At 38.3% G+C, this 20,097-nt stretch overlaps 1 protein-coding gene across 4 annotated transcripts in view; it reads left to right on the top strand.

Annotated features, from left to right (window-relative positions):
- CACNA2D1 (calcium voltage-gated channel auxiliary subunit alpha2delta 1) overlaps nucleotides 1-20,097 on the top strand; it is a 1,366,870-nt gene that overhangs the window by 1,181,068 nt on the left and 165,705 nt on the right. For all 4 annotated transcript variants that reach the window (XM_069765154.1, XM_069765155.1, XM_069765153.1 and 1 more), the window contains 3 exons: nucleotides 1,530-1,601; nucleotides 3,614-3,685; nucleotides 5,811-5,872. In XM_069765154.1, the coding sequence (XP_069621255.1) occupies nucleotides 1,530-1,601; nucleotides 3,614-3,685; nucleotides 5,811-5,872 (206 nt within the window). The remainder of the gene's footprint in view (nucleotides 1-1,529; nucleotides 1,602-3,613; nucleotides 3,686-5,810; nucleotides 5,873-20,097) is intronic.

Genomic DNA, 20,097 nt, shown 5'->3' with positions numbered 1-20,097 from the left:
TTGCACCACACACATACACATACACTGTATACACCGTATACACCACATACACACACAAACAAACACACATTGTATATGCCTTATGCACCACACACACACTGTATATGCCTTATGCACCACACAAACACACTGTATATGCCATACGCACCACACACACACGCTGTATATGCCATACACACCACACACACACACACACACACACACACTGTATATGCTGTATGCAGCCTCTTGCATGATACCATCAGCGGAACACCGCCGCTGAATGATTCACTGACCGCCGCCATCTTTGTACAGGAGCGCTTCGGCTGATAAGCTGGTCAGCGCTGCAGCTGCAGCTGCATGTGTCGCGGCTGTGTCACAATCATGACACATGCATGGAAGCTCAACAAATAAGCTCTCCATGCATGTGTTGTGACTGTCACACAGCTGCAACATATACAGCTGCGGCACTGGACAGCTGATCAGCCAGAGCGATCCAGGAAGCCGGTTTCCCTCTGCAGCTTATTCGGTAAGCGCTGTAGCTTGCCCTGTCCCAATTAAATTTGCTCATCTCTAATTGTGGAGCCTTATTTAACAGTAATAAACAAAAGCTCCATGTGGTGTCAATTTATATCCGATATTATAATAAGCCAGTAATACAGCTTTAAAATATATTGAATATCTTGAATACATTAGCGTTGAGCAAATACATTTGAGTGGAATTGAATTCTACTTGATATTTACAAATTTCTGCATTTGTTAAGAAGCAGATTTCTTTGTAATTTGCTTCCATGCAGGTTCAGCAAGATGGTGAGTGCTGTCTTCCATTTTTTTGAGTTGTAAAGGGCTATCAGAAAGTAAAAAAAATCTTATACTCACCTTACCGCTTAGCTCTCCAGAAACTCCACTTATCCTGGCCGAAATCTCCAGTACTCTCACAGTGAGCTAGGACTTATGGCTCTAATGAGACCCCGGTTGGTTCTGCACTTGCATGCTCAAGGTCAAAGTACACAGTGCGCTTGCACAGATTCCTCTTGGGCCTCATCAGAGTGGAAGTTCTGGCTCACTGTGAGAGACCTGGGGATTTCAGTGTGAGAGGCGGCGATCAGAAGATGTGATGAGGTCCAGATGGGTGAATCAAATTTCCCAGGAAAATCAATGCAAACAGGTGAATTTGAATTTTGCCTGATGTACTCATCTCAAGCATAACATTTTTGGCTTAATTCCATAGCCAAAAGTATAGTGTAATAATCACTGTTACCTATGTTTAGTTTGGTTGCTTGCCCAAGATAAAGAATTACCGTAATCATAGTTTATATAGTTTTTTTTGTGAAAATTGTATTATAGATCTTAGCTGTGTGTAATTGGATATTTTTCATGTATACATTTATGTGATATCTTGCTGAAAATGGTTATTGCTTCATTAGCGCAACAAATCCAAAGGGGTAAGTTACAAATATAGTTTAGGATAGTCTAGGTATTTTTACTGTAGATTGTGATAGTTTAATCGGGCAAGACTGTTATTTTACACTTTTTATTCTCTGCCTTAGAATCCAAAATCACAGGAACCAGTAACACTTGACTTTCTGGATGCTGAGCTTGAAAATGAACATAAAGTAGAGGTATTTATTGTCTTAATCATATCCTAAAGCTACTTTAAAGTGAGAAGTTCTATACCTAGGGCAATTTTAATATTCAAATCTGAGGTTTTGATTAGAGTATGTTTGAAGATTATGCATCCTTATTTTTCCCCATAAAAATGATGGTGTCCTTGCTGGAATGAGGCAGATGCGTTGCAACATCAAGGAACTCACTGGGTACTTCTGATACTAGTTCTAGAATATGTCTAAAACTATATTGTGCATGTAAACAAAGGCTAAACTAAGCTCAATATTTTGAGGATATAGAGCAGCGGCTGTAACTAAAGTTGAGCAAATTTGATCAGGTCACTGCTTATTCGGCAAGCGCTATAGCGCTTGCCGAATAAGCTGCAAAGTGAACCTGGATACATGGAGCACACCGGCTGATTAGCTGTCCGGCGCCACATTTAAGCATGTGTTGTGCCTGTCACACAGCCGCATCACATGCAGCTGCAGAGCTGAACAGCTGATCAGCCGGCACGCTCCGTGTATCCGGGTTCACTCTGCAACTTATTCGGCAAGCGCTATAGCTTGCCAAATATGCAAGGACGCAATCAAATTCGCTCAACTCTAGCTGTAACCACACCCTGGCACTAACTGACAGTAGCTCACCATTACAGTTGGCTGTCAGTCAATGTTGGGGGCATGGTTACAGCCACCACTCTCTATACACAGAGTGGTAACTGAAACCATGCCGGCACCACCCCATTACTTAACCTCGAATGCTGCAGAAAAAATAAAGTAAATTTTCTCCCAGCAGCGGGGCTCTCAGTGTGGCAGCCACAAGGTGTCAGAATGCTATTAACCTGCAAATTACCACATATCTGCAGGTTAATAGCGTTATTTTACATGACAGTTTCACTTTAAGCTAAATGGATGTTGGTAGGTTATATAGTAGATACAGTTACATAGGTTGAAAAAAGACCTAGGTCCATAAAGTTCAACTTTGTACATTTCGTTACTAATTTAACTATAACGCGCAATGTTATGTGTATCAAAGAAATCGTCCAACCCTTTTTTAAAAGCTGTTAAAGTGTCTGCCATTACTACCCCTTGTGGTAGTCTCCAATTCAGCAAAGCTTTTATGCCAGAAAACTTTCTTAAAAAGCTTTGAAAAGTCTCAAAATTTTGTGTAACATGAGGCTGTTTTCACTCCATTGTCCCCAGCTCCAACAAAGTGGGTAGAGCTAAGGGCAGGTGGGGGAATGACGGAGTATAAAGAGAGATAGTGACCCTTTCTCATCAAATTTATGATGAGCAGTGGCTTTCAGGTGCTTCCAGGGGTGCATGCCATTTTACGTCTTGCCTGATTCATTAAGAGGCGTCCGACTCTTCATGAATCAGGCACTTAGCACTCCACCCCACCTCCTCATTTTTCACACTGGCCTTGATGAATCAAGGTCATAATATTTATAATATACTTCAGAACACTCCCAATGTAGTTTTTGAGGGAATATTACATTCTCTTTCAACTATTTTTACAAATTGGGATTTGAAGCAGTTTAAAAACTTGGAGTTTGAATTATTCTTTTCTGAAAAGCTAGCAGCAATTCATCTCTGCAGATAGAAGACTGCTTTCTATAAGGGCACAGATGAGTGTGTTTGCTGTCTGAGTGTGATCTGACAAAATATCATATGACACTCTGACCAATGTTAGGCTATGTAGCCGTGCACATGTCCAATTTTTTCAGACAGAGCCAGTCTGAGGAAAAAGTCGCTGCCTGCCCAAGTTTGATTCAATATTCTAATTGCACTTGTCGAAGCAAGTCAATGAGTGCATGGACATTACTGCAGCCTCATAGAATGGAGAAGACATTTTTTCCACCATCGTCTCCTCATCCAAGATAATCAAATTGCACTACGCTGACACTATTCTGATCAGAGTTTGAACAGTGTCATTTGCATAATCGAACCTATCCTCTCTGATTAGAGAATTTACGGTTGTATGCACCTGTCCTAAAAGTGGCTAAGATTCACATTTACTTATTTTTTAGATACGTAATAAAATGATAGATGGAGAAATTGGGGAACGGACCTTTCATACATTAGTCAAGTCTCAAGATGAGGTAAGAATTCATGTACATAAGAACTTACAAAATGAAGGTTTATTGGTAAATTTGATATTTATTATAGTGTAGAAATAAACTGAAAAATTGTCTACTTAAAGTGTTTAATGCAAAGTATATATTACACTACCAAACATTAAAAATGCAACAATCAGAAGTAGTAGTAGTAGAATTTTGAAAATCACTGGATAATAAACATGGTAATGATATGCAAATGACGTAAAAATGAAAGGAAATTTTGCAAAACATTTCGATTTATTCAGTATTAATTATGAGTACCACTCACAAAAATACAACCACTTACATGCTAGCAATGAGATTGTCAATGGTTATATCTGGAATGTTATATGAAGCTGAATGTACTTGGACACGCAGATCATCAAAATCCACTTCTGGCAGCTCCTTGTGAAATTGCAGACCAACAACATCCAAAATGTGTTCAATGGGACATGAGTCTGGTAACTTTGCAGGCCATAGTAGCACATTTAGGCAATATAGGCTGCGCACAGTAACACAAAAAAGTGGCTTGGCTTTGTTATATTGAAAAATGGCTTTAGGGACACTTTGGAGAAATGGTCGTACCACTCGTTCCAAATCAATGTAACACTGAGGTGTTAGTGTACTGTAGCTTGAATAAAGACTACAGAGGTTCAGCTACTGTACATTATGCCACTCTACACTATAATCCTTAGAACAGGAATGGTATGGCATTTCCTTGTATAGGCCTCTACATGGCATTGCCCATGTGGTCTTTATTATATTCAAATAATGGTATGTAGTGATCTATTCTCTACTGTAAGTGAAATTGGACATTGCATACCAAGCCAAAGGTGTCAAACTGTGTCTACACAAATTTTCAAAAGGCATTTGAATAACCTTGAGCTATGAGCCAGAATCCAGCTACACGTGTTACATTAACCTCACGCTACTGCACTCGAAGGCTATCATGGCTCCAAGCAAGATGGCAATGGAGGCTTTAGTGGAGGTCTATCCTCTTAAGCAATCAGTCTCATTTTTTATTCGGAGGTAATGATAGCTGGAGACTGGTCTGGATATCATGTGATCAACACCTTGAAGATGCGTTCATAAGGGAATGCAAAAGCTTCCTTGGAGCTGTTGAAGCCTGAATGGCCACATCGCGTGATGTAAGTTGCCTGAGTATCCGAAATGTGCAATTATGGCTTTCAGCATCTCTGCACTCTGCTCTCATCGAGCACATCTGGGGCGTCATTTGTTGGCATTAGCAAAGGAAGATTACAGCAGGTAGCATTCACTGGTTTTTTTTTTTAAACAAAATTCACTTCAGTATGTGACCTGTCAGTTGTATTTCCCACTGAAAACATTAGAAGGTAGATTTTACAAGATTTTGTCTAGTAATATGCACATGCATACCACTAAATAGTAACATAATATTGCTTTTCATGTGCACACATAATTTTGTTATATAGTGTACACATATTTTACTCCTATATACTGTGCACGCCAATAAGGCCCTGTTCACATTACAGATTTTTGCCGACATTGGAGGTATGTTTTGGACTCCTGACATACATATCTGCAGAAGGCTGCAATGCATCCCTGGAATTTACCTAATCCTGGCAAACATGCTAAACAAATGTAAGAAGAACATGCAATTAACAGAGCCTAATAAAAATGAGCAAATAAATTCTAATGGAACTTTACAAAAATCCGCATTTCCGAAAATGCAGATTTTTGTAATTCACTTCCACGCATATTCATCAGAATAGACACTGATATCTGCTATTTTTAAACCATAATGGGCAAATAAAAAGTTAAGAAGATGAAAAAAAATCCTAATAAGAGAGGAGAACTTTCGGCACTCTACAAGCTGCATAAAAACTTTATTTCCAAAATTAGTGTATATCATGGGAGAGAGTTACATGGTGTCTGACTGTGTTACAGACATTTCACATTCACTTATGCTTCATCTAAACCTTCAGGTTTCATTTCAAAAGGAGGGATCGGGAGACCCCCATTATGGAGATAGGACTTGCATCTATTAGACACCTATGACATATCATGTGTATATGACGTAAATGTCTGTTGCGAGTCAACACCTTTAAGTAAAATAAACGTTAATATCATTTGCATTACTGTTTTCTAGAGGTATATTGACAAAGCGAACAGAACATATACATGGGGACCAGTAAATGGGACAGACTATAGGTATGTACATTTAATTTTTTTTATATAAAAAAATACATCTCTACTTATATGATCTGTATACAGTGTGAATATTTCCATTTAGTGCATTTCTTCTTTCAATTTTAACATACTGGTTAGATGATATAATATGTTTGATCCCGTAAAATATAGAATGATACATTGACAGAAGACGTTCTTTTTAGAACATGTGACAAAATAAAATATATGGACACATAGAGCCATAATGCTTAATCCTTGTAATGGTTAATTATAAGCCTTTTTAAGGCAGTGATTAAGGGCACTTATTACTCATTATGGCCTTTTTCGGTGCTGTGTAATAAGGTAATAACATGTGCGAGGATTTAGCGAGTGTCACCTTTGTATTATTCCAAACCAGAGGAAAGGAACAACCCAGCATTATCCTTAAGAAAGGGTGGAATTCTCAATTTTGTATTGTTGACATGTTAAAAAGCCTATGAAATAGATGGTGCTCTGCTTCAAAGACCCTCGAGCTGGAGGAGTGAAAAAGTGACAGTTAAATAAGGAAAAAAGGTCAATTGGCATATAACAATGCTTCTATGGGTTTCAGAACCATTCTAAGAGCCTTGTAGAAGCCTTCTCATATGCGAAATGACCGTCGTCTGACAAATCGCACCTGCTCCTGCTCTCCCTACCTGTCTGCATGTTTTTAAGGAAATGAAATAAAGAAGTGATTTTATCTGGGTGACTATGGCTTCTTTTCCTTATTCATCTGTGTATTATGACTGTCAATAATAATAGTGGTATCTAGATGTTAACAGAGAGAGGGAGCTCCCTCTTTCACCCATCAGCACCCTATGTCTATGGTTGCTTTTACAACCTGAGGCTAAGAAATAACCTTGGGATCTACCAGTTACGATAGCCTGTTATGCCCTACCATAAGAAGGCTCTAACAGGCATCATGTAAAACTGACAAGCCTGATGCATTGCAAAACATTCTATTAGTCTATTAGACTATTGATGAAAATGTAAAATATACCATAATGGAACTAAGTAAAACATTTTTTTTTTAAAATAGAGTAAATAAATAAAAACACATGCAGAATTGCTATCACCACATCCAGAATGACCTGAGCTGCTATTAAATTGTCACATTATTTAACCTGTGAAGTGACACTGTCCACCATAAGAAAAATTAAAAACAAGCCAAAAATGATCATGCCACCAAACAAAAAGTGAAACAAAAAGCAATCAAAAAGTTTTATGAAAAAACAACTAGTATGATGCATACAGCATCTTGTCCCATAAAACTAAAGCTCTCACATGCCTCTTTCAGTGGAGAAATACAAGAGTTATAGCTCTCAATATGATAGTGGGAAATACAGTAAATAGTGTGTAAGAGTGGCAAAAAGCTATATAAATCTGGTATTGTTGTAATTGCAGTGCCACTACAAATAGTTTTCTTATCAAATTTACTGCATGATGAACAGCAAAAAAATGAATGAAAAAAATACGTAAATTGCAGTTTTTTTTTACAAATCTGCATCACAAAAAATCTGAATAAAAAGCGATCAAAAAATATAATGGACCTCAAATTGGTTCCAATAAAAATTTCATCTCAACCTTAAAAAGCAATCACTAATACAGTTTTTCAGGTAAAAAATAAAAGTAACAAATATTAAAATTTATTAATAAAAAAAATGAATTTCTTAACATCTAAAACTACATATACAAATCTTGAATCATTAATAATGCACAGTGAATGTCATAAAAAAAAACAAATAATTGGTATAATATCCCTTTCCAACTGCATAAACTGAATCCTAATATTTCCAATTGTTGGAGGTGTGGAAATAATGAGGGTGATCTACCTCATCTTTTTTGATCAAGTATTCACGGTTCCTGGGAAAATAAGATTTTTATAAGGTCTTGGCCTGGTCTTTTGTTACCCTTGGATCCCAAATTATACATGCTCAATATCCCACAATTTCACATAAGTCATAGATCCCAACAGCTTTAATTACATCTGACCATTGCTGCTAGAAGGCTAATAACATGGAAGCTTGTGCAACCTCCATTAAATAGTGAATCACACACGTGTAAACAAGATGTACGAAGCATGGAGCACATTACAACCTTGTTAACCCTAGAATGCGTGACCATAGAAATCTACACTATTACGTACCTGGGGCCTTTGAGGCCTGTTTTCAAATAACATGGAATAACTCAAAATATTTTTTTTTCAAAGTTATTTGAAAGTAAGCATGCATTCCCACTAGCTCTGGGGTCCGCCTGGACGGGATTTCGTAATGGATCTGACCTCCTGGTGACCCCGGCTAAGGCTGGTAGAACGCATACCTGGGGCCTCGCAGGCCTGTCAGGTTACTTTTTTATTATTTTCTGTAAAACTACTTTAGTTACAATTTTGAAACTCTAGGTATTCCTCAGCTATATAGTTGTTAGTAATTTCCAGTTGTTCGTATATTTTTATGTTATAGGCATTTCGTATAGCAACGCTTTTTTTGTGACTACCCCATATTCACGTACCTGGGGCCTTTTAGGCCTGTGTGCAAATAACATGGAATAACTCAAATAAAAATACTTTTCAAAGTTTATTTTAAATTTGCAAAGTAAGGATGCATTCCCACTAGCGCTGGGGTCCACCAGGAGGGGATCCGTAATGGATCTGACCTCCTGGTGACCTCAGCTAAGGCTGGTGGAATCCCGGCATTCCATCAGCCTTAGCTGGAGTTACCAGGAGGTCAGATCCATTATGGATCCCATTCTGGTGAACCCCAGCGCTACTTGGAACATAGCCTAAGATGTGTATAATTCCCCCAAAAAATTATGTACATAAAACAACAAAAATGTACCTAAACGGGCACGCCCAATATATTCACTCAGTACAATTTTTTATGATGGATACATTTTTTCTTATAAAAAGTTTTTACATAAAGTCTGTAGCAAACTTGTTGCAGGAATATTTATTTTCCACTTTACATATTCCCCCGACAATTCTTGCATATTATTTTTTCTTCAGAATGTTCCCTGCATACATTTTGTCCGCAAGTAGAACAGAAACGCTCCGATTTTTATGTTTTCTTATTCTGTAACTTTATTTTGAAAATTAAATACAAATTCAGTCCTACAAAAATAATTATAAGAAAGAATTCCTAAATGGCGGGATTTTTGTTATTCTGCCTCCCAAAATTCAGAGTAAAGCTAGGTAGACATATATCTTGTGGTCTATGCTTTGCATTTACATTGGGGTTTTCATCTAAATCAGCAAAAAATATGATTTGTCAAAACCCAAAATGGAAATATTTATTATAGTGAGGTAGATAAAATCACTTTAGACTCCATATAAGTTATTTTTCTGTTGTATTAGTTTTTGAGGCATGCACAAATGTGTGATTGATCACAGTTTTAAGCATGTCTAAAATGACAGGACACCAGAACACAGGCCAAACAGAGTCTAATTTGAGTCCACTTCCATCTGTAGCTAATGGTTTTAGCAGAGATTCTATCGGAATCTTGGTTTTGGAAAATTAAGGTGGAACCCCTACATAAGTGCTCAGCAAAGGGCATAGAATAAAGGTAAAACTAGCCCTAAAGATTAGCAAAACTCTGAATGAAAAATAAAATTGTAAGGGAATATATAACAGCAGTAGAGTTACATTTAGTTGACAAAATGACACACTGGATTTACCTATATTGCAGAAACTCAGAACCATAGGGGGTCTCCTGAAAGAATACTGAGAGGTGTCAGTCGTGACACCTTGGTCTAGAGAGCCAAGTTTCCATATGTGTTCAGATGGTGATGCTGAATATTTAGAGACACAGAATATTTGAAATGCAAGGTTCTGGCCCCTAAATTAGCCCATTTCTGTGAGGAGAGAGGAATAAAGAAGGCAGACAAATCCAAGGACCTGCTGATTGGTGCCTTGATGGAGCAAGACTCAGAGCAGAGTACCATGGCACCTAGACTAGGAGGAAGCCCAACTTTTTTGGATGACTTTTTTGATTTTCTGACAGTATTAACTTTTGGGGAGTCATCACTCAATGTGTTTGATGAGTGGTTGCATAGAGTTACATATTTGGGGTGTGTAGTCTGTGTTGAGGATGTGATTTATGCTCACTTTATAGCATGTGCAGATGCACCCCTTGTACTGAGTAGTGTGTACATCACAAAAACTATATACCTAAAACCCCATAAAAAAAACCTTACTTGGGTCCATCATCAGTCAATGGAAAAAAGGGATTACTACAAGGGATGAGCGGACCCATGGATGTTCAGGTCCTGACACCCGACCTGAACTTTAGTCCTAAGTTCTGTTCAAGTACTAGAACTGTACCTGAACTTGAACCAGAAAGCGAATCACATTGAAAACAATGGAGACCCAAACTTTGTATCAGGGAAAAAAATCTCTCTCTCCCTCTCACTCTCTTATCCCCAAACTTGCTTGGAATGCTGAACATTAACATAGACTTCTGGGAGAAGTTTGTGCTCAGAGTTTAGCACCGGACACTAACTGTCCATTATGAACCCCGAACTTTTAAGTTCAGTTTCGCTCATCTCTGTTTACTACATTTCTGGTTGTTCAGAGGCTCCAAAAAACTGACATGATTCCCGAAAACCAATGCAGAAAAATCTGCCCTCCCAAAGTCATGTGGCACTGCTCCATTCTAAGCCTCACAGTTTACCAGTACCACAGTTAATATTCACATTTATGGCATTCTTATAGTAAGGAGAAGGAGAAATCACTTAACAATTTACTGTGTATGTGCCTCCGGAAGAACAAGATGGCACTATATATTGACATATTCACAACTGCTTGCATATTTCTGAAAAACACTTGCGTGGTCACTTCACCCATAATTCAATTCCCTGAGAAATGTAATTTCCAAAATGCATCACTTTTGGGGAGTTTTGGCTGTTTTACCATGAAATAGGCACTGCAAATAGCACCCACAAATTATTCCAGCAGAATCTTCTCCAAAAGTCAGATGGCTCACCTTTCCTTCTCAGCCATGTCATGTCATGTGCTTAAACTATATATTCTGACCTCATGTGGGGTATTGCTGCGAAATTGCATAATCAGTCATGGGTTCCATTTCCTTTTATGATCCATGAAAAAATTAAAAATGTTGAGCTAAGGCAGCATTTAAGTGAAAATATTTTTTGTTTATGTTTTTTCAGCCCCAATTCTGTTGTCACAATACTGGTTTTAATGCTATATCAATGCATTGACAAATGTAGTTTCCATTACTGAGATAGGAGATGGCAGTTGGTACTCATAAAGGTCTATGGAAAAGGGAGAGAGGAGGAGGGAGGTAACCACAGACACCCTTATGCATGTTCTCCTGAATCAACAGTTAAAGGGATAAAAAAAGATAAGTTTTAAAATTTGCAAATATTTCAAACTTTTTTTAAATTTCTGATATTGTCATAAATAAATGCAAAATTTGTCAATATAACTTTACTATTAACATAAAGTACAATGTGTCATGAAAAAAGTTCAGAATCTCAGGGATATGTTGAAGTATTACAGAGTATTTCAAGATAGAGTGATCCATTTCAGATTTGAAAAATGGTGCTTGGCCCCAAAGACAAAAATGTACTCCATTATGAAGGGGTTAAATTACTGACAGATGAAGTAAACGCTGAGATAGATAAGTCTGTATTAAGTTTACATGACAGTATTTTTTCAGTATTTTGCAAATGTTTTGTAAGCCAAAATTGGACATGTAACTTACAGAGAGAAAAACTATCATTGAAAGCTTCACAGTCCTAGTTTTGACTTACTTGCAAATACCAAAATACTGATGAAATTTACTAACATACAATAAGAAGTGTGTCCATTTTTTTTTTTTTATTACTTTTGCACAGTAACACTTTTATACAAAAACTATTTTTGTTGATGCAATTCAAGAACTTTTGATGGGAAATAAACTTTTTCCTGTGTGCTTTTTTTGATAGTTTTTTTTTACTATTTATTATTTTTATAGCCCAGTTAAGAGATATTGCAATGCTATCTAGTGATCGCTGATATAATACTTTCAGTATGCCAAAACACTTTTTCTTGTCATCTTTTGGACCTTCAGTGCCCAGTGTCAAATACGGACTTGAATATCTAAAGCCTTACCTTTATTATTTACTGTATGCATATGTGTAACCTCATTATACGCATCATCAAAATTTAGCATTTAAAAATTTTAATATTTTGTTCTCATGTTCCATTTTGCAAGCCTAGAGTGCCACCATTTCCATTCTGTATAAACCAAAATTGTGGGTTTAAAAAAAAAAAAGCTTTGGAAAATGTTTAGCAGACTACGTGTATTGGTACAAATTCTGCTTCTTAGAAAGGGGTAGCTGGGACTTCTTTCTCATAGGAAAAATATTCAGTTGCTCTTTTCATTTTTCTCAGCCTTTTAGAGAATATTCTAGATATACTGCAACCAAATTAAGCCATTTCATGGCTCTCGAAATGCCACGGTCATACAGTTTTATTTACTGTTGTATTAATTATTACTATATGTTGATTATGTCTGCAATGCTAGAAGCAGTTTAGAAACACAAGAATTATGGGCATATGATAAGGGATAAGTTGTAATCTGTTGTCAGCATTATTAAGCCATATTTTATAGAAATGTGGTGACATTGTGAGAAATAAAGTATGCTGCGGTTGAAAAAAAGCCCTTTTGCTCCTTGATTCATTTAACTTAAATATCTCCACCTGTGCACAGAGGGGAAGGGATTTAATGATCCTAGTAACGTACAAGATGTTTGACTCTGAACAGATGCAGTCTGACATTTTCCAATAGCTCCTGAATCAAATTGCAATTTGCAAACTTTTAGTGTACTTCTACCGATCAGATGCTTGTCTTCAAGCTAATTGGTTATGTGAATTCGAGGCATATCTTAATGGTTTCATACAAAGTGTCCTGAGAAGTCATCCCATTTTTGTTCGACTGCACAGTGGATGCTCAGATTTCTTCTCCATATCATGTAACAAACATTAATACAAATTTAAAATGTAATTAGAAAAGTATAACTTTTAACCTCTTAATTACCCTCTTCATATTTTTATGGTGGTCATTAACACGATTTATTCTACAGAGCTACCATAAAAAAAATAATAGTGCTGCCAACAGTGTTAAAATAGGCATACCTTGTCTATTAATTTACAGCCTTAGCATGGTTTAAAGCTGTGATATGTTTACCATGGTTGTCATGATTGGGATAAACCTATCAAAGTTGTAACAGGCCGGTTAGAAGGATGAACTCAGGCTGCACTCTACTGTCACCATCTTTGCTTCGATTGTCATTTTGGCGAGAAACGGACCCGCTGAGAGATCTCAAAGGTGATAAATGTCTCAAGCAAAAACAAATGTTACATAAATCATAATACATTTTACATTTTTGCTATCTTTTATTTATAATGCTAGTCAGGTTTTGAGCTAAGGTTTGGGCTCGGGTTAGAATTAGGCATAGGGCTAGGTTAAAAGCTAGGTTTAGGGTGATAGCTGCATAAAAACACAGAAGATGGGCTAAAAATAAATGACAACAAAAGTAAAGTTTTATATTGATATACAGTATATTTCATATTGTGTTATTTTATTCAGGAGGCAATGTAACATTTAAAGTGAGGAGCAAGCTAATGCTATTTTGTGCTTAGATTCAGGTAGTTAAAAAGTATCTTCTTCAAAGGTGGATATCTTATGGAGAGACATTGCAACTTGTTGAAGTTGCACTCTCGAATGTAGGAAGTAGCCTTCAAGTGATGATCCTAAAAAATATTTGTGATCATAGAATATTTTTTTATTTTCAGGAACCTCCAATTACAGCAACTTTGTTAATAAACATAGATGTCACAAATTTTGTAGAAAACCCACACCTGAAAACCGTTACAAAGGTCCAGTTGAATTTGCAACACTTACATTTCTAATGATCCAACATGATATAGCATCAGCAACGACAATATGATACTTGAAAATTAGCTTTGTAAAGGGTTAAATATAATAATACTAATTTGCATAGGTAGTATATAATTCATATAATTTGTATATAGTGTTTTTTTAGACCATAAGATGCACTTTTTTTCTCCAAATTTGGGAGGAAATGTAGGGTGCATCTTATCGTACAGATGTAACATGTAGGGAGGGGGCAGCGGCAAGTGGGATCGCACTGGGATCCCACTGGTAGGAGGCAGGAAAATGTCCCCACTGCAGGAATCCGGTGCTGGGGAAACCACGTGGTCCTGATACTTAATGTGAGATGAATATTCATTAGCCATTTCCCTGCCCACCTATCAGCACCGAGCAGTGAGCGGGGAGCAGCAAAGTAATATTCCTTCACTTAAACAGCGGACACACATTGTTTTCCCAGCGCCAGATTCCTGCAGCAGCTGGGGAGATCTGTGTCTGGTGGAGGAGCGGGCAGCAGCAGGGTGCTAAAGGAGAGAGGGATGTGGCATACTTAACAGCTCAGTCCCTACACGGGCTGTGCTGGATGCTGAGTGCTGTGGCATAAGGACCTGTGTGAGGTCATGAAGAGGGCGGGCTGGAGCATGACATGGCATCACAGAGCCCTCCCTCTTCATGTCGTCATCACAGGTCCTTCAGACATGGCACTAGAATCTGCAAGCTTCCTCTTATGACCTGTGAAAAGGCAATAAGAGGGCTCTGTGCGGTCATGGGATGCTCCAGCTCTTTACCTCACCACAGTGTGGCTGGCTGGCTGCAGGACCTGTACAGCCTGAACAACTATGAATTAATTAAAAGGTTAGTCACCATAACACCCAAAAAAGCACTCTGCCACTCCTGTGGTGAACTATAACTCCCAGCATGCCATAGCATCTGCAGGACATGCTGGGAGTTATAGTTCTCACATGGGATCTTAAAACAGCACTCCAGTGTTATTTTTCAGTGCTGGAGTGGTGATTTAAATATAAGCCTGGTGCCCCCATTCTTTTACTCCCCCTCCAGCATCTTCACATAGTACTTTACACACACCACACTGGTCCCGCAGCTCCATCTTCTACACATAGCTTTCTACATGATAACATACTATTATATATAATAACACCACATATAATAGTATGTTATTTATGTTATTAATAGTGATGAGCGAGTATGCTCGTTGCTCGAGATTTCCCGAACACGCTCGGGTGACCTCCGAGTATTTGTTAGTGTTCGGAGATTTAGTTTTCATCACCTCAGCTAAATGATCTACAGCTAATTGCCAGCCAGAGTACATGTGGGGGTTGCCTGATTGCTAGGGAATCCCCTCACGTATTCAAGTTGGCTTTTAGATGTAAATCATTTAGCTGAGGTGATGAAAACTAAATCTCCGAACACTAACAAATACTCAGAGGTCACCCGTGCGTGCTCCGGAAATCTCGAGCAACGAGTATACTCTCTCATCACTAGTTACTAATTATTTTACCACATTTTTTTGCTTCAAATATTTTTTTCCCTATTTTCCACCTCTAAAACCTAGGTGTGTCCTATAGTCTGGTGCGTCTTATAGTCTGAAAAATACAGTAGATAGAAAGAAATACAAATATGTGTATTTTAAGTGTAAAGAGCTAGCATTATATAAGTATAAGTAGTTGTGATGATAATAAGTAATATTAGCAATATTATAGTCACAACAACGAAAATTTACATCATGCTAGATCTTAACAGTTAAACTGCACATATTTTTCTCCTTTCTTTTTATGAATTTTACCTCTTCGAATGGATACACTGCACAAGTAGTCAGAACCTAACATCAGTGCACTTGATGCATGCCATGTGCTAATTAACTCGTTTGACCTGTTATTTAGATATAGCTGGCAGATTATTCTACTTTATGCTTGGATTTTGTATGAGCCTGCACAGTGATGACAGAGACATACCATATGTGCAACTTCTGCTGTTGAATAGGGACCCAGTAAGCAAAAGACCCAATTCACCCTTAAAAGGAAAATAAAACTGTTTTTAACTGCTTGCTAGACTGCATGCAAAGGACTGTGCTAATGGGTCCCATGGCTCATTATTATTGGTGGATAAGTGCCAGTACATACAAAATTAGTGCAGAGATTTGTGCAAGTTGCAGCCAATGAACTGAAGGATCTGCCAGATTCGAATTCACTATAACTGCATAGAATACTGATGAAAATAAATCATAGACTTACAGTTGACAAAAATACCTATTTGCAGATTTCATTTGAAATGGGAAAAAGGCATATTTTTAGTTAACAGCAAACTTGCTTTTGTAACTGTTTTAGCAATGGGCAGAGTAAGGAATATGGGGGGTATAATTTTATGCCAATTGACTATCATATCCAGTCAAAATGTCAAGCTGAGACAGGACACCTGGCTCAGCAGGTAGTTCAGCTGCAAAAGCTCCAAGTTAAAAACTCACAATCTAGCAGCCTTGTTCGCACCAAGTCCTTTATGGTGGCACAAACTCCTTCTGGAAGCCCAAGCTGCTTAACTGCTTCAAAGAAACCCGCCCAGACAGACAGGAGCTGTATTTTTAAAAGAAGTTAAGGAGTTATCATACATTCTAGTCATACACTGGTTACATTTCTGAGATTGCAGGAACGGGATGAACTCTTGCCTAGGTCTCACCCATTCTAGCACCCCCAGAGTGGAGAGATACGTAGAACTGCTAGTAGAAGCCAGGTAGGGAAGCCATATTTGGTTTTCATGCATGACGGGGGCACAGCCGGATACTATGGTGCCAAAACAGTCTCCTTATGATGTTCCATTGAGAAGTTATGATTCATCACAGATTTTGGAGTATCAGCTACTAAACCCAAGGTGAGAGAACCTAGGACCATCCCGTGGATGGGAAAGGGAGTTACGAGAGGTTAATTGCTCATGCGAGGCTGTGACCTAGGGTTCTCTTCTACGGGATGTCACACCATAGTATCATGTTGGAAGAAATCAGAAACAACTGGCACCTCACACCTCCCATGCGGCTGCACAGCCCCAAGGCCTAGCAACCAACTGGTAACTGACTTTTGTGGCATCTGTTCATACTTAATGTACCACCACATTTATTTGCATTTCTGCTCATCATATATGTACTGTGGGTACGAAAAGTCTTCAGATGCTTTACATTTTTCACTCTTTGTTTCATTGCAGTCATTTGGTAAATTCAAAAGAGTTCATTTTGTTCTCATTAATGTACACTCTGCATCCCATCTTATCTAAAAAAAAACAGAAATGTAGAAATTTTTGCTAATTTATTAAAAAAGAAAAACCGAAATATCACATGGCCATAAGTACTCAGACCTTTTGCCCAGACACTCATATGTAAATCACATGCTGTCCATTTCCTTGTGATCCTCCTTGAGATGATTCTACTATTTCATTGGAGTCCAACTGTGTTTAAATAAACTGATAGGACTTGATTTGGAAAGGCACACACCTGTCTGTATAAGACCTCACAGCTCACAGTGCATGTCAGACCAAATGAGAATCATGTTCTGACATGACATGACATGGCGGCCACGACCAATCAGCAATGGGCACAGTCCGGCCGTGAATTCACCCCTTCCTACTCTGTCAGTGCCCCCTCCAGTCAGCAATCACACAGGGTTAATGGCTGCGTTACACCGCGTTATGCCACGGTGTAACGCAGTCCGTTAACGCTGCTATTAGCCCTGTGTGACCAACTTTTTACTATTGATGCTGCCTATGCAGCATCAATAGTAAAAAGATCTAATGTTAAAAATAATTTAAAAAAAAAATCATTATATACTCACCTTCCTGCGCCTTTCCCACTCCTCGCGACACTCCGGGCCATGCATTGCGGTCTCGCGAGATGATGACGTAGTGGTCTCATGAGACCGCTAAGTCATCTGGGTAATTTCGCAATGCATTGCTGGGAACGGAAGCTGTCGGCTGCATTGTGCGAATAGGGACAACTTCGCTGGACTCCGAAGCGTGAGTATATAACTATTTTTTATTTTCATTCTTTTTTTTAACTGGGATATGCTGCCCACAGTGCTATATAGTACTTGGGCTGTGTTATATACTGCGAGGCTGCTATATACTACGTGGGCAGTGTTATATACTGTGTGACCTGTGTTATATACTGCATGGGCAGTGTTATATACTACGTGGGCAATTTTATGTACTATGTGGGCAATGTTAAATACTACATGGGCTGTGTTATATACTGTGTGGATGCTATATATTATGTATTATGTATTATGTAGGCAGTGTTATATACTACGTGGGCAGTGTTATATACTACGTATGCAGTGTTACGTACTACGTGGGCTGTGTTATATACTATGTGGCTGGGCAATATACTACATTGGCAGTGTTATATACTACGTGGGCAGTGTTATATACTACGTGGGCTGTGTTATATACTGCATGGATGCTATATATTACGTGGGCTGTGTTATATTCTATGTGGCAGTGTTATATACTACGTGGGCTGTGTTATATACTACGTGGGCAGTGTTATATACTATGTGGGCAGTGATATATAGTATGTGGGCAGTGTTATATAGTATGTGGGCAGTCTTATATACTATGTGGGCAGTGTTATATACTACTTGTGCAGTGTTATATACTACGTGTGCAGTGTTATATACTATGTGGTCATTGTTTTATACTACGTGGGCAGTGTTATATACTACGTGGCTTGGCAATATACTACGCGGCAGTGTTATATACTACATGGGCAATGCTATATACTACATAGCTGGGCAATATACTACGTGGCAGTGTTGTATACTAAGTGGGCTGTGCTATATACTGCGAGGCTGCTATATGCTACGTGGGCAGTTTTATATACTGTGTGGCCTGTGTTATATACTGCGTGGGCAGTGTTATATACTACGTTGGCAATTTTATATACTACATGGGAAATGTTAAATACTACGTGGGCTGTGTTATATACTGCATGGATGCTAAATATTACGTGGGCTGTGTTATATACTACGTGCGCAGTGTTATATACTACATGGGCAGTGTTATATACTACGTGGGCTGTGCTGTATACTATGTGGGCAGTGTTATATACTACGTGGGCTGTGTTATATACTGCATGGATGCTATTTATTACGTGGGCTGTGTTATATACTATGTGGCAGTCTTATATACTACGTGGGCTGTGTTATATAGTATGTCAGCAGTGTTATATACTACGTGGGCAGTGTTATATACTACGTGTGCGGGCAATATACTATGTGGGAGTATTATATACTACATGGGCAGTGCTATATACTACATGGCTGGGCAATATACTACGTGGCAGTATAATATACTACGTGGGCAGTGTCATATACTACGTGGGCTGTGTTATATACTAAGAGGCTGCTATATACTACTTTGGCAGTTTTATATACTGTGTGGCCTGTGTTAAATACTGCGTGGGCAGTGTTATATACTACGTTGGCATTTTTATATACTACATGGGCAATGTTAAATACTACATGAGCTGTGTTATATACTGCGTGGATGCTATATATTATGTGGGCTGTGTTATATACTACGTGCACAATGTTATATACTACGTGGGCTGTGTTAAATACTAGTGGCTGGGCAATATACTACATGGGCAATGTTATATACTACGTGGGCAGTGTTATATACTATGTGGGCTGTGCTGAATACTACGTGGGCAGTGTTATTTACTACATGGGCTGTGTTATATACTGCATGGATGCTATATATTACGTGGGCTGTGTTATATACTACGTGGCAGTGTTATATACTATGTGGGCTGTGTTATATACTACGTGGCAGTGTTATATACTACGTGGGCAGTGTTGTATACTACGTGGGCAGTGTTATATGCTATGTGTACAGTGTTATATACTACGTGTGCAGTGTTATATACTATGTGGTCATTGTTTTATACTACGTGGGCAGTGTTATGTACTACGTGGCTGGGCAATATACTATGTGGCAGTATTATATACTACATGGGCAGTGCTATATACTACATGGCTGGGCAATATACTACGTGGAAGTATAATATACTATGTGGCCTGTGTTATATACTGCGTGGGCAGTGTTATATACTATGTTGGCATTTTTATATACTACATGGGCAATGTTAAATACTACATGAGCTGTGTTATATACTGTGTGGATGCTATGTATTACATGGGCTGTGTTATATACTACGTGCAAAGTTTTTTATACTATGTGGGCTGTGTTATATACTACATGGCTGAGCAATATACTACATGGGCAGTGTTATATACTACGTAGGCAGTGTTATATACTACATGAGCTGTGTTATATAC

This window comes from Ranitomeya imitator, chromosome 4 (genome assembly GCF_032444005.1).
Source record: "Ranitomeya imitator isolate aRanImi1 chromosome 4, aRanImi1.pri, whole genome shotgun sequence".
Lineage (NCBI taxonomy): Eukaryota > Metazoa > Chordata > Amphibia > Anura > Dendrobatidae > Ranitomeya > Ranitomeya imitator.
The sequence above is the reverse complement of the archived record's forward strand: the minus strand, read 5'-3'. Positions and strand labels throughout refer to the sequence as shown.